Below are 14871 nucleotides of genomic sequence, written 5' to 3'. Positions count from 1 at the left end.
TTGCATTTGTAAATTAAAGGGGTAACTTCCTGCCTGGCTATGGCTGATAAAGCGGCCCTTTCACCCCTCCCTCTACAGGCGGCCGCTGCACGGTTACTACCAGAGAAGGAGCAAAGCAATTACGGGGCCCCCAGCCCAAATGAATCGAACACAGCTCACGGCACACACCCTTCCACCATGGGCTCACACACGCACCTCCACACTGCTGGGCCACACCTCCGGCACATGTGCAGGGCAGGGGAAGAAAAAAAAATCGAAAGTGGCTGAGACTGACTAATGCGAGCGCTAACGGTGAGCAAGTTCAGCGTGATCCTCCTGATGAATTTCCTCTCTGCGGGAGAGCGCATGATCAGATTGGGCCGCGTTCGCAAAGTAGGAGCCCAGCGGCTCATTTTGCCAGTGTTAACGCGCTAACGCCTGTCGATCGCTACCCCGCCGGCATGGGCGGAATTCGATAGCGGGGCCCCGCTGGCATCCGGCAGGCCCCTGGCCCTGGCAGAGTGAGTTAATGGGCTGATCGGGGCCCAGGTCACAGCACATGCAGGAGTCAAGAGAGTCAGAACCATTACTGAGGCAGGACATGCCTACTGCTCTCTTCTGCTTCTACAGTTCTTCAGCTAGCAGCAGCCAGACAGAGCCCAGTAATCAACAGCACAATCACACAGTCACGCCTCACACATGTCCGTCACATGCTTTGTCATACTGATCCACTATCAGTCGAGCATACCAGCTCAAAACCAGTGGGCCTAAACAGGTACCCTCTAAAATTGCATGGAAATGTTGGTGTACCAGAAAAATGAAATGGTAACTTCATAGACGACTCTACAATTGTACATTAATGTAATGTATGTAATTAATAAGGTTTTATTCTAAATAACTCAATACGTAGTTTTGATATGACAGCAACAATATGAAATTCTCTAATATTCTCTAACTCAGTACTTTCAGGGCAGCTCCCTGTCTCAAACTCAAATTATCTGGGGGCCACTAGCCAGGTGATCTTCTCCAAAAGGGACCAGATCAAAAAAGGCAGGGAAAAAAAAAGTGTCTCATTATTTTTTAAATTAGCAATTCTTATGTCACCGCAAACCACAACAACCACTCTACTACTCCTAACAATACATATTACTGCTAGTTAAAGTAGTATAAATATATAGCGTATAATACCTATAATAAACTTACATTTAATAGAAGAATGACATGGGACTTTCAGTTTCGATACCATCAGTATTCCTGCTAAATGCGAGTGAAGTTAACGCGAGTGAAGGTTAAGTCTGCGTTCTTAGTGGATTTGTTTAATAATTACATTCATTTATTCTGACATGCTGTATCTACCCATGAATACATGGATGAAGGCAGATTTAAGTATCAGTTAAAATTAGAAGAACAGCTAAGTTAGTTATAGCTAAATTACAACTATACAATGTGCAGCATTAATGCTGGGTCAGGTTTTCTTTTAAATGGTTTCTCATGCATACAGTGCTCTGTTTTTTCATTTAACAATGTAAGCATTATCCTAAGCTGATTTTATATAGCTCACATTACGTGTCTAGTCGCAGTGTCTGGTAGGTAAAGCAAATCTACCCAATGGATATAATTATTTAGCTATAGAGAAGGGGAAAAAATAATTAGCAGGCCAGACTTAAGGATAAACTGTAAATATATGACAGCCTATACGAATATGCCACATGTGTCTCGCAGACTGGTACTTAAACTTACTGCAATACAGGCATAAACCTTTTAATGACAAACTAAACAATTTAATAATAACAATTAAAACGTTATGTAAAGCACCTTTTTAGTGATGGAGTCATCAGAGTCGGAGGGCATACGAGTGGACACATGAAAGATGACCTCCACGGTCGAGGTAGAGTAGTATGGTGCTGTGGTTCCCGTGCTGCCATTCCTTTGCAAACCACCCATGAATCCGCAGTGAGTAGCCAAGTCCACCTGAGAGTAAGAAACAGAAAGTACAGTGCTTTTAGACAAATTCAAGAGCTGGAAACACTGTCACAGCACTGCCATTTTGTGTGTGTGAGATTATGCATGTGTGAGAGACCAAGTGAGAGTGGCTTTGTACCTCCCATCCAAGCCCAGAGACAAAGTCCTCATATGCCTGGCTGCCCTCAGTATTTGACAATATGGAGCATTTGTCCTCCTGGCCCTCGCCAATATAGAAAACAGCAATCTTGTGGGTCTCCCGACTGGAATACATGGGCACAGACATCAGAACAGTTTTATATCACTAAGCAATTTTGCAAACAAAGTTACCCAAAGCAAATACAAAGAGATTTGTAATGCACATCTCTGTTTTATAACTACTATTTTTTTTTAACAGAGAACAGCAAATAACTTTACTTTAACAGTAACTTTACATTTTTATTTTATAACAAAGTAAAAGTTACAGCAAAGGACGTGCATTCCTCTGGAAAATTCTAGCTAATTGTGCTAAAATACAGAATGTTTTTCTCATGCTATTATAAGATGAACATAATTATTTCCAAAGAAAAGTCAACAACAAATATAAAACTACTGTTGCAAGCATCAGAAGTGCCATTCACTGCTTCTGTGATGTTAAAAAAAAACCCCACTCTATTACACACCATCACTGTCAGGACAAAATCTCAAATCTACAAAATGAAAAGAAAAAACACTGTTTACTTGTAATGTAAAAAAAAAATGTACATTTTTTCCCCCCCAAGTAATTTTGGAGCCTTTAAATGTAAAGAGTAACTGGAGTTTCAAAATGATGCAAAAAAGTGAAAAGGTTTTTGTGCGACACTGATGATATATCTGCCTATTTAGCGTACAGCAGTTGCCCGCTCGCGCTGAAGTAGTGTTTCAGCCCAGACTAGCAGTACAACTATGTATTATGGAAAAAAAGGCACAAATATAAATGCCATGATTTAGACAGTTACTGCTTAAGAAATGCACAAACAGATAAAAAAAAACAAACACACACACACACACACACACACGCACAGACACACACAATACAAAGAACAGGAAACAACTACACAAAACCATAATAAAAAAGTAAAGCACAGTACAATGAAGAGTAATGTAACTTATAAAGAAGGTGTAAGAATAAAGAAGGTGAACTGAATGGCAATATATTTTCTGATACTAAGACTGAAGCTAAAAATGAAAATATATCATCTTTATTGGGATGTATCTGTGTATTCTGCTGTTTCCATGCTTTGTTGAAAGTCTTTGAGCAATGTTGCTACGGAAGCACCATGCCCTTGCACTGTGATGTTTGGCATGCTCAGACAGCGGTTGCTATGAGTAGGGCAGGTATGTGCACAGGGGGAAACTGTGGGCCGATCCTGGGGGTATTCTTTAATAAGCCCCTGTAATTAGCCACTCTGAGTGCCTATTGATCGCTGTGGGCTGAGGAGTGCCGAGCTGTGTTCTGCCAGAGATGGGCAGGATTAGACTAGTGGGGGGTTGAAAGAGAGGAGTAGCTGAGAGTGGTCTTAAGACATGTCTCACTAATAGTGCTCTTAAAGGATTTAGCCTGCTCTCCGCAGTCACATTGGGTATTGTATTAGGTGATTTTGTTCCCCAAATGCCTGCTATAATTATGGTTTTGAGTAATCAGCATGGTGCAATAGTATATGACAAAAGTCATTGCTTTACAAGAGATTTTAGTTGTACCAGAAGATTAATATGGTAGTTTCATTTCACTGTTTCAATATCTCTACACACGATTTTCCATTTTTCAATGCAACTGTACATGAATATGTAGGTCGTCTGATTTCACAGCGCGCTGGTAATTAGAGATAAAAGCACACATGCTATTAAAATCCCACTGCTGCACTTAAAGAGAAGCATGAGGGGCATCTGAAACTTACCACTGCCTTGAATCCAAATTCTTGAGTTCTCTCAAAAGCTTTGAGTTCTTCTTCAGGAGATGAAAGCTTTTTCTACAGTGCAATTAACAAAAATTAGTCAAAAGAGTACCATCGGTTGAAAGCCTTACAGGAACTATTCTACATATTGTATTAATCCATTGATCTATATTATCCCCATGTTCTTTCAAGGCTGTTGATTATTTTGTTAGTGAAGATAATACCACAGATCGTAAGATTTACAAATGCACTGAAACTACCAAAGAACATTTCTGGTATCTATAGCGACAAGGCCAAGTCTCTCATCAGCAGATATACCAAATATACCAATGGCTTACTCTTTTTATTAAAGAGAGCATGAGGACCTGAATGGAAATATTTGGAGCCATCACCACACTGATGCTACACAACTGAGAAATACCATGGATTCACTAAACTCCGCCTCTGATGTGCATCACAAATGCAACAAAGGGCAAACTGGTCAATGAACTGGTCAACTAAAGTGGTGTACACTTATTCCAACAGGAAAGTGAGTAACGATCAAAATATGACAATACTGCAACAGTGCTGGATGGTGTTATGTTTGAAAATACATATGTATTGTTTACAATCTGCTTCTTTAAATCTGCCACCAGAAGAGTATCCCTCATCATTTAATCAAGCTCAGCACATAGAACCAGAGGTTTCTCTGTGGTACTGTGTTTCTATCACTGCATAAAGTTGAATAAACCTTGTTTTACCAAGAGATGCACTGTTTTTTTTCTGTGTGTGAGCTCATTTCAAGTGCAGTTTGGATTGGTAAGAACTTGTTGTTTTGTTTAATCAGAGTAACAATCAAGCGAGACTGATGTGTAACATTCATATTTAAGTGTTTTCTTCTTCAAAAAGGTAGTTTATAACAATAAATATCAATAAATTATCAGCTTTGTAAAATCAATTTCTTTAAATATCAAAATAAGCACAACAGCAGCCCTGAGAAATGAAAAAGAACAGATTAAACAGCAGAAATAGCCACTATCATGCTATTATTAGCTTAAAGGATTAAATCACACGTGGCTAAAAAGTAAACCGCTCAATCAAAAGAAATGATGTAACCAACGACACAAAGCATGCCATTCGTTCACAATGAGGAAAATTCCCTGTAAGTGCGCGTGTGTGTGTGCGCGTGTTTGGGGGGGGTGTATCGAAATATTATAGTATAGCCAGTCCTCTGGAAATTAATGCTTGAATGATTATGATCACACGTCACACCCACAAACATATACCTGCGGTCCCACGAGTTCATGCCAAGCTCATTGAGCAGCAGACGGCAGAAGTAGAAGGGTGCCTTGGGCTCCTGCTGAGAGGGCTGTCTCTGACTGGCTGCTTTGACACTGGGGTCTTCACTCCGTCTCCAGAGCACTTCCTCCTCCTCCTGCTTCGCCTGTCTGTGAATGGCCTCCATGATGGCCCCCTCTGTTTCATGGTTCATGCCCATGGGTGGTGGCGCTGGCTGAGTAAGTCTCTGCTGAGGCTGTGGCAGGCACTCTGGGCTGCTGATGCCCAGGTCCTCCAGCAGCTGGTCAAGCACATCAACACTGTCCTCCACCTCCACCTCAGAGGAGCATCTGCTGGTGTAAGATGAGCTTGGCTTGGAGGCAGCAGAGGAATGGTCAGTGTGGCAGTGGGAAGCCTCGTCTCCACCACTGCTACAATGCAGGCTCATTCCTTCTAAAGTCTTACAAAGAACGCTACCGTCCCATGAATACTTCCCAGAGATGTCCCGCACAATAACTCGGACCTCGGAGGAATGTTCACTGGGGTTTGTGGAGGAGCCGTCGGAAGGGATTTGCAGGTAAGACACGAGGGTGCTGTCGTTGAAGACAAATAGCTGCAGATTGGGACTCTTGAAGACCTCAGAGGAAAGTTCAGATGATTCCACATAAGGGTTATCGTGGTTTTCATTCACCAGGCTATGCAGAAGGGCAGGGCCCCCACTAAGAGGGTGGTGACCCAAATGGTTCACAAGATGCATCATTATCATCCTAGCAGTCAGAGGAATCAACTCCATGTTCCTTCGCTTCTTCTCTGCAAGAGGAAGACATATTTACATGAGTTTCTTAGAAAATAAATAAAAATTTCAAAAGTCAAAATTTAGATGAACTAATATTCTCTCAACTGGCTTACTAGGTTCTCCTTCAGCAATCCAAATCACAATATTATTGTTAAGTAGTATTTACAAACAGAGTTGGTTTTCCATCTAGTTTTTTTGGCATCTTCAAATCAAAGAGAACTGATCCATTCAGTTTTCATAATGAGTCATTTTTTTCTTCTTCAAAAAGCTGCTTAATGAGCATCGCACCTTTCACAGTGAGCGAATAGAACTCAGAGCTATGTAAATGCTAAGGGCAGCTGAAAAAGAGAAGTCTACTGTTGTGATTAGCGGATATCAAGATGAGAAAAAGGAGATGTTCGCATGGTGACAGTGCCATCAATACCATCATCTCCATCAAAGTAAAAAAAGCTCTTTGGGAAAACTGCTGTGCTGCATTAGGGATGCACAGGTCTTTGAAGTGAACTAATCAATAATGAGGTTGAGTACAGGAGCATTACTCTTAAGTTGCTTTTTGGCAAGGGTTTGTTTTGTGTGTAGAGGTATAAAGGGTATATCAATGGGCAAAGATTTTAGCACGGCAAAAGCCAGTGTTTTTTTCCTCGTCTCTAAAGATATACAAGTACAATCATAAAAGACATGTCTATAGGAAAAAAGGAACCCTAAAAGAACCACTATGATGACATGCTGAGTACAGAGGGGGGTGAAATGTCCAAAAATGTTACCTAATGGATGTGGCAAGGTCAAATAAGGAAAGAAAAAAAAAAAAATCATTTCTTAAATAATTGGTATAAATGGGCTCTCTGAGTGGATGAGGGGGACTAATGCACGGCTTTTTAAACGTTTCATTTGAGACTGTGCTGCATTTCTCTAATATTTTTGAAAGAACTTCAAATTCATAGGGAAGAGAAAATGCCACAGCTATATGGGGAGGAAAACCAGTTGTATAGTCTATTTACATTCTTTACACACAAACTATAATATACACTACTTCTTTTAAACATTAGCTCATGTTGTAGAAATACACACTTTAATATGTAATTACATACAAAAAAAAAAGAAAAATACACACAATACTTGCTGTCACAAAATTAGAAGGAACATAGTTTATTACCTAAAGGTAATGCTCAATGTTATTTGTGAGTTTTACTAAATCAGTTAATTCTAAAAAGGGACATGGGCTAAAGATAGTAAAGGCAGTAGGCATGGCGGTAGTGCCTGAATCCATGTGTTTTGGGGTGATTTATTTTTTCAGCAGGCAAAATCTAAAAGCCAAATTCATTGCTGGCTTTATATATGCCATTACAGAACTTATGCACATTTTGTACGTCACAAGGCAATTTGTTTACAGAGATAGATTTGTCTTGTAGTGTTTGAACTATTTACATTTTTTGTATTTGCATAGAATTTATTTTTCCTAGCACGTGACAATACTGCTGCATTGCTCATTTATAAAGTTAAACCTGAATCAGAGGAAAATGTAAATAAAAATAAAAATAAGCTTACCCTCAGCCACAGTGAGAAGACTGCCAAAGTCTCCAGTGGCGTTGTGCATGGGAGGTGGCTCAGAACTCCTGACTTGGCCTAACATCAGGAAAGGGTCGTAGTCCGTAGACAGATCTGCCAGGCTGAGGAGGTAGTGGCTTTGCTGTGTGTGGAGGTTGGAGCCTGATACACAACAGTGAAGCACCTAAACAAATAGGAAAGAACACCCATGTAACATTCTAGGACTAGATAACAGCTGGTTATTTTTAAAATTTCAGCACCTGAATGTTACAACTGGTAAAACACACATAGTAATTAAAAGATTTAGTATAGTGTAGTGACACCTCAGTGGCACGTTTGATGATTGAAGCTTATCACTCTGACTCTCATCAATATCACAGCCATCCGTCCAAGACAGTAACACTGACCATGGCCTCTCTGGGTGGAAAGAATTGCTCTTCAGAGCCAATTATACGAATCAGACCACACATAGTTCTGTGCAAAAGTCAGAGACCACTCTTCATTCATTTAATTTGCAATCAAAATGGCCATTAAGTACATTCCTGTTTAGAAAGAAGTTGGGACGCTGTGCAAAATGAAAACCAGAATGCAATGATGTGTACAGATGTGCAAGTCACCCATGCCATGTGCACTACTGAACCCCCATGCTGTGAATTCTTCTGTTCTACCACATCCTAAAGGTGTTCTACTGGATTCAGATCTGGTGACTAAACCAGTTTGAGATGACTTCTGCCCTGTGACATGGTGCACTATTATGCTGGAAGTAGGCATTAGAAGATGGACAAATTGTGGCCATGATGGGATGCATATGGTCAGCAACAACATTCGAACAGGCTGTGGCATTACAAAAATGACTGCTTGAAATTAACAGGGCCACAGTGTACCAAGAAAACGATCCCTGCACCATTACACCACCTCCACAAGCCTAGACTGTTGACGTAAGGTAGGTTGGGTCCATGCTGTTGGGGCCAAATGCTGACCCTTTCATTTACATGCCTTAGCAGAAGTTGAGGTTTAATCAGACCAGGCTACATTTTTCCAATCTTCAGATGTCCAGTTTTGGTGAGCCTGTGCCCACTGCAGGTTCAGTTCTCTGTTCCTGGCTGACAAAAGTGGAACCTGACGTGATTTTTGCTGTTGTAGTCAAACTGCTTCAAGGTTTGATGTGTTATGCATTCTGAGATGCTTTTCTGCACATCACAACTGTACAGAGTGGTTATCTGAGTTACTGTAGCCTTTCTGTCAGCTCAAACCAGTCTGGCTATTCTCCACCGACCTCTCATCCACGAAGCATTTCTGTCTGTAGAAAAGCTGCTCACTGGATGTTTTTTTCTTTATTGCACCATTCTGCGCGAATTTTAGAGACCGCTGTCTGTGAAAATCCCTGGAGCAGTTCTAGAAATATTCAAACCTGGAACCAACAATCATGCTGCAGTCAAAATCACATTTTATCCCCATTCTAATGGTTGATGTGAACATTACCTGAAGCTGCCTGCCCATCCTCATGATCATATGCACTGCCCTGCTGCCACACATTTGGCTGATTAGATAACTGCATGAATGAGTTGGTGTACAAGTGTTCCTAAGAAAGTGTTCGATGAGTGTAAAGTTTTCTTTTTTCCTTGCACTGAAAAATGAACAACTTGTACTTAACTACTGTTTTGACCGGAAATGGAATATATTAAAGGGTGGTCTTTGACTGTATCCAGACTTGGGCAGTTAGCGCTCTCCTCCAAGAGTGTTCAGTACTGTGTGCATTCGGTTCCAAGTGGCACAAGTGGTGTGAAAGGAAATTTGAAAGGCTATGGTGCTTAATCCAGCTTCATATGTCGCAGTGCTTGCCTTCACATTCCCAGGTTGGGGGCTATTAAAGGCGAGATACAGATAACAGGTGGGAACTGGCACTGACTAACAAGTGCAAATGTTGCCACACATGGATTAGTCTAGCTGAGCCCAACAGCAGACCATATGGAGGCAAGACATTATTTATTGTGTTAAGCCAGAAGACTGAAGAATGAGTGTTTTTTTTTTTTCCTTTTTTCAGACTAATAATCTATTTCTTATGCAGTATGCCAGTGTATGGATTTGCTTACACAGATGGTCATGTCTCTGTTGGCTGGACAAGATAAGACACGGTCCAGCACAGTTTATCACAGTTCCTGAACAGGGGCGCTCTGTTTGATTTAATTAAGACTTTATCACTTGGCTCGTTTTCAAATACAGCACACACAAACAATAATGCCAGAAGCAAAATAAACGTAATCAGATTGTACCTAAATCTAGATTACAAAAAACTCTTTACTGCTTTACTATCTAATAGAAGTTATGTTACTATCTCATTACATAATTACAGTATCACCTGGAGATAAAGATTATTTCTCTTAATATAACAATACAGATGGACTCCCATAAATCCATGATGTGGACTACGATATAAAAGCTATAACGAAGAAACACTAAGTTAGACAATGTTAGATACACCCACCAAACCATGTCTCACTGCAGCATAATGACTGTGCAGAGGCAATTAGAGTGGTAAAATGCTGCACCACTGATTCTTTTCAGAATCAAAAGTGAAAAACTAAATGTTTAGGATAAAGAAAAAAAAAAAGAACAAGGCAGCTGCTCTACACAGCTCCTAAGTGGCTCCTCTGACTGTTTGCTTGGTGACTAAGTAGTTCCCTTGCATAGCAACAGTCTCATGGACAAGTAAAGGGGAAAGCACACAAATGGAGCCATTTGGAGGCTGATACACACTGAATTCATTCATTGATCTTTTGAAGAAGACAAAATCTAAAGCTATACCCAAAGCTACGTTAGAAATTAAAGCACAAAAATCCTAAATTATGGTTTGATAAATTCTTTAGCATAGTGAATTACACAGATCAAAAATCTCAGCAGATCTTGTTCTGCCTCAAATCTCAACAGACATCATTAAGAACCATCATGGTGTTCTGCCCTTGCCAATTTTTGCACAGAACAAAGATAAACTCAGCTCTACTGTTTGTCCAGAATAACTGTGCTTTTCTACGTTGCTCTGACAGTAAACAGCAGATTAAGGCATGAGTTATGTGCTTGCATTAGGCTACACAGTGACGAGCACTGATAAATGGGAAAATAAAGTAAGCCCACTGTGCATATAATGACTAGCTAAAAATGATTAACAATCATAAGAGTGAAGAGGAAAAATAATGACATTTATTCTCTCCTTTTTGTCTTTGCACCAGGTGCAGTTTCTCTCATATGATGATGAGTTGAATTCTCAAGTTCAGCATTCATTGGCAGGCTTATCAATTGAACAATAGGGCATTTAAATAATTTGGCCATTTTTCCCCCTCTGAGCATGACATCTGCACAAAGGTCTGTGGCCGACCGCATCTGCTCAACAGCAAGGGACTAATATCTCATTCACTCTGTGCCCTGACCTGCCCCTCATCAGTGTTTGATGACTAAAAATCAGCCATCTTCTGAGGGCTGATGAGTGGATTTGCAATACTATGAGCCTTTGTCTGGAAGCACTGAAGAATATACAATACCTTCAAAATATGCTGAGATAAGTAATTTTAAATGTAAAGGAAAGCAGTCAAATTTTGACAGAGTTGCTGTATGGATGTAGTGACCTTTGCTTCAGGGAAAGTGCAAGCTACTCACCCTGTAAATGTAGTCCAACAGAGGAGCTTTCTGAGAGACTGGCTCATCCAGCACAGTCATGGTGATGGGCTCCAGTAAGATGGACAGAGGGACAGCCATGCACCAGTCAAGCAGGCACAGCAGCAGGGACACCATTAACTAAAGCACAAATGGGGAGAAAAGAATCCTTAGTTAATCCACACAGTTTCCCAATTTTAAGGGGATAAATAGTAGAAGACAAGCTGGTTGGACAGAATGTCATGTCTGAAAGATTTCTGAGTTCACAGTATAGCTGCACAAAATACTGGTTGCTAATCACTATCGTAATGTTGGGTTTTGCAATATTGATCTCACAGGCAGTTGAAATACCCAAATGAGCCCACCAATAAATCACATATATTATTAACCACAGATGTCCCAGATGAGTTTTTATGGATGTTTGGATGAACCAAGGGATTCATATGATTACAAATCCTAAATAATTTTGATAAAAAATAATGAAAGCTCATCTTTAATCATCATTTAATGAAGGGTTCATCAACGTACTGTTAAAATATTGCAAGACATATGACAATTGCAGTATAATAAAATGCAATGTTGTTCTAATTTTAGGATAGCTCCATTTCTCTTTTAAACTTCCATTAGTACCGTTAGCCATTCTATTGAATGTTTTTGTTTTGAGTAACTTCGACAGGTAGCATAGCAGCATACATTTATTTCTATTGCAAAAAATGTGTTAATGTTGATGCAAATTTGCCAAATATTGCAGCGATGACTAATGAGATGACCAAGTGTAGAAGATGGCAATATGTCTGTTTTTTAGGCAAAACACCCTGGCTAACAGGGAAAGCCGGCCATGTGTGCTTGGCCTTGGGAAACGAAAACTGAAACTGAGGAGCAGTGATGACCCTGCTATACAGCAGGTGGAGGTAGTGGTCACAATTTTCTAAGCTTTTCCGAATTGAGGTTGTTAAAACTTCCAGTTCATAATACTTGAGTTTTATTTTTTACTTTTTACAACAGCAGCTGTCCAAGCTAAATATCACTTACATTTTGTTACGTTACTTCGATTAGACGTTTACATCTCAACTGTGTGCGTACAGTTTGTTGTTTGTTAATAGACGAAACAATTGATTAAAGACTACTATGTAGTAGTTTTTGTCATATCTCCTAACTTGAGATAAGATGTTGTAAGATAAGACACAAGTCCTAAATTAAGGTAAGATCTGCTTATGTAATATGAATTTGTAAAAAAAATCTGGCCTGAAGCTTATGGATCTCAACTTTGGACTAAAGATAGGACGTTTTGGACCCAGGTCAATAAGTGTCTTCTGAAAGTTTCTGTACTCACCTTTTTATCTCCCTCCAACGTAGAGTGCTCAGCACTGGGTAGAAGAAATGCAATGGTTGCTACAAAAATCTACAAAGAGAAGAAAACAAAAAGCTCGAGCACTATTCATCCTCAGTCAATGCACCTTAGCGAAAGAGGTAAATTATGTGCACATTTTTTTCTGTCAAAAAAAAAAAAGACCCAAATGCACCTACCTCAATTATTCTTTTAGGGAGGGCGTGCTCCAGTTTCTGCAAGTGCTGCCAGTGACAGATTAGCAGCTGAAAGATGTCACAGGCAACATGGGCCACTGCCTTATTCCCAAACTGAAGGAAAAGCAAAAATGAATCATAGTGAAAAAGGATGTTTCTGAACATATTTTTAACATTTTTCAGCTATATTATCACTGGATAATATAAATCACAATAGAAAAAACAGTAGTTCATCTAACAGACTGCATGGTCTGCAGTTTAATGAATTCTGACCATTGCTATACCCACAATTTCTGCAAGTTGTGCTTTCGTTATTTGGAATTTGAAGCACCACAGTGGAAATTATGTTTTTTTTTCCTGAATGCCTCTGAAAGACAGTAAAACTGAGGAGAAATAGCCAAAGACAAAAACACCCTCTCTGAGGTTTTAGGTTCTGCTCCATGTCAAGTTGTACAGCAAAGAGATTACCAGTCCATTTCTGAGGGGAGAGGGCAGCGTGTACAAAGAGCACAAATTGGGATACATCATCTGAGAGTAAGTGGCTTAGAAATGATTCCACCATACCCTTGCTCGTTTCATAGCCCACAAAACAGAGAGAGAGGAACAGCAGAGTGTTCTATTGTACCTTCCAGGTATGTCCCTGATCATGGGTAAACACGTATGTGCACACATGAACACGAAGAGATCCCAGATGATGTAGAGATGGCTAAGACATGAAGGATCACAGTGGAATAACATACAGATAATACAATCACCTTTAATGTGACACCCAGTACATTGATGGCATCTTTCACTTGATGATGAATCTTCTCCTGCCCAAGCTCCTCACACACCCAGAGTCCCAGACTGCAGATAGCAACACACCTACAGCACAGACAAGGCTCAGTACACTGAGTACATCGGTAGGCTTATCACAACACTTATCACAACCCTTTGATCCTTTGATTTTGGAACTACTCAGTATCAACTATATATATATATATATATAAATATAAAACATGGCAACACACAAATAACTTCATTATTTTCTAAGAAAATTGTTTAAAATTATTTATCTTTGGCAGTAACACTTTTATTCTGTAAAAACCTATGCACTATTAGAATAAATGTACTGTTAAAACATTGTAAGACATATGACAATTGCAGTATAATAAAATGCAATGTTGTTCTAATTTTAGGATAGCTCCATTTCTCTTTTAAACTTCCATTAGTACTGTTAGCCATTCTATTGAATGTTTTTGTTTTGAGCAACTTCGACAGGTAGCATAGCAGCATACATTTATTTCTACTGCAAAAAATGTGTTAATGTTGATGCAAATTTGCCAAATATTGCAGCGATGACTAATGAGATGACCAAGTGTAGAAGATGGCAATATGTCTGTTTTTTAGGCAAAACACCCTGGCTAACAGGGAAAGCCGGCCATGTGTGCTTGGCCTTGGGAAACGAAAACTGAAACTGAGGAGCAGTGATGACCCTGCTATACAGCAGGTGGAGGTAGTGGTCACAATTTTCTAAGCTTTTCCGATTGAGGTTATTAAAACTTCCAGTTCATAATACTTGAGTTTTATTTTTTACTTTTTACAACAGCAGCTGTCCAAGCTAAATATCACTTACATTTTGTTACGTTACTTCGATTAGACGTTTACATCTCAACTGTGTGCGTAGTTTGTTGTTTGTTAATAGACAAAAATACAAATAAACATTAACTTTTTTTTTTTGCTATTAATCTCTTTGTTAGAAACAAAGAGAGATTCAAAAACTAACTAATTAAGCTGACTAATCCCATTTTCATTTATTAACTCTAACATAAGCTTTTATTGAGATGCTTACTGGCCTGATAAATGCCTTTGTATATTATTTTCTCAGATGGCCTAAAACTTTTGAACAGTAATGTGCACCATACATGCAAGATTTGAAAATCCCTAGCCAAATAACATATTTTGTTGATTTTTGAAGTGAAAAGAAGTAAATAAAGCCTCTGAAAATGTTAACATGCAGTTCATTTGTTTTTGATTAACTTAGGAAAACAGCAAAGAAATAAATACATAACAAATTGTGCTTAAACAAGTAAATAAGCCACAAATTTCATTTGTTAACATCATCTGTTTTTCTTCAAGAGACATCAGAAAGAAATAAAACAGAAGGCTTTGAATGTCAGGAGCAGTACTGCACATTTTACTATCTTACTATGCTACACAATACTACATTTTAATTAAAGGTGTGCCTTTTTATATCACAGAGTTACA

The 14871-nt window shown here is 39.3% G+C and overlaps 1 protein-coding gene across 2 annotated transcripts in view; it reads right to left on the bottom strand.

The window, feature by feature from the left end:
- Positions 1-14871, bottom strand: part of ralgapa2 (Ral GTPase activating protein catalytic subunit alpha 2) — a 125167-nt gene that overhangs the window by 43529 nt on the left and 66767 nt on the right. For both annotated transcript variants that reach the window (XM_036593302.1, XM_036593303.1), the window contains 9 exons: positions 13380-13488; positions 12628-12738; positions 12434-12502; positions 11104-11241; positions 7453-7636; positions 5120-5921; positions 3858-3929; positions 2081-2204; positions 1795-1950 (listed from right to left, as the gene is read on the bottom strand). In XM_036593302.1, the coding sequence (XP_036449195.1) occupies positions 1795-1950; positions 2081-2204; positions 3858-3929; positions 5120-5921; positions 7453-7636; positions 11104-11241; positions 12434-12502; positions 12628-12738; positions 13380-13488 (1765 nt within the window). The remainder of the gene's footprint in view (positions 1-1794; positions 1951-2080; positions 2205-3857; positions 3930-5119; positions 5922-7452; positions 7637-11103; positions 11242-12433; positions 12503-12627; positions 12739-13379; positions 13489-14871) is intronic.

The sequence above is a fragment of the Colossoma macropomum genome, unplaced genomic scaffold, assembly GCF_904425465.1.
Source record: "Colossoma macropomum unplaced genomic scaffold, Colossoma_macropomum, whole genome shotgun sequence".
Classification (NCBI taxonomy): domain Eukaryota; kingdom Metazoa; phylum Chordata; class Actinopteri; order Characiformes; family Serrasalmidae; genus Colossoma; species Colossoma macropomum.
This window is presented reverse-complemented; position numbering and strand designations above follow the sequence as displayed.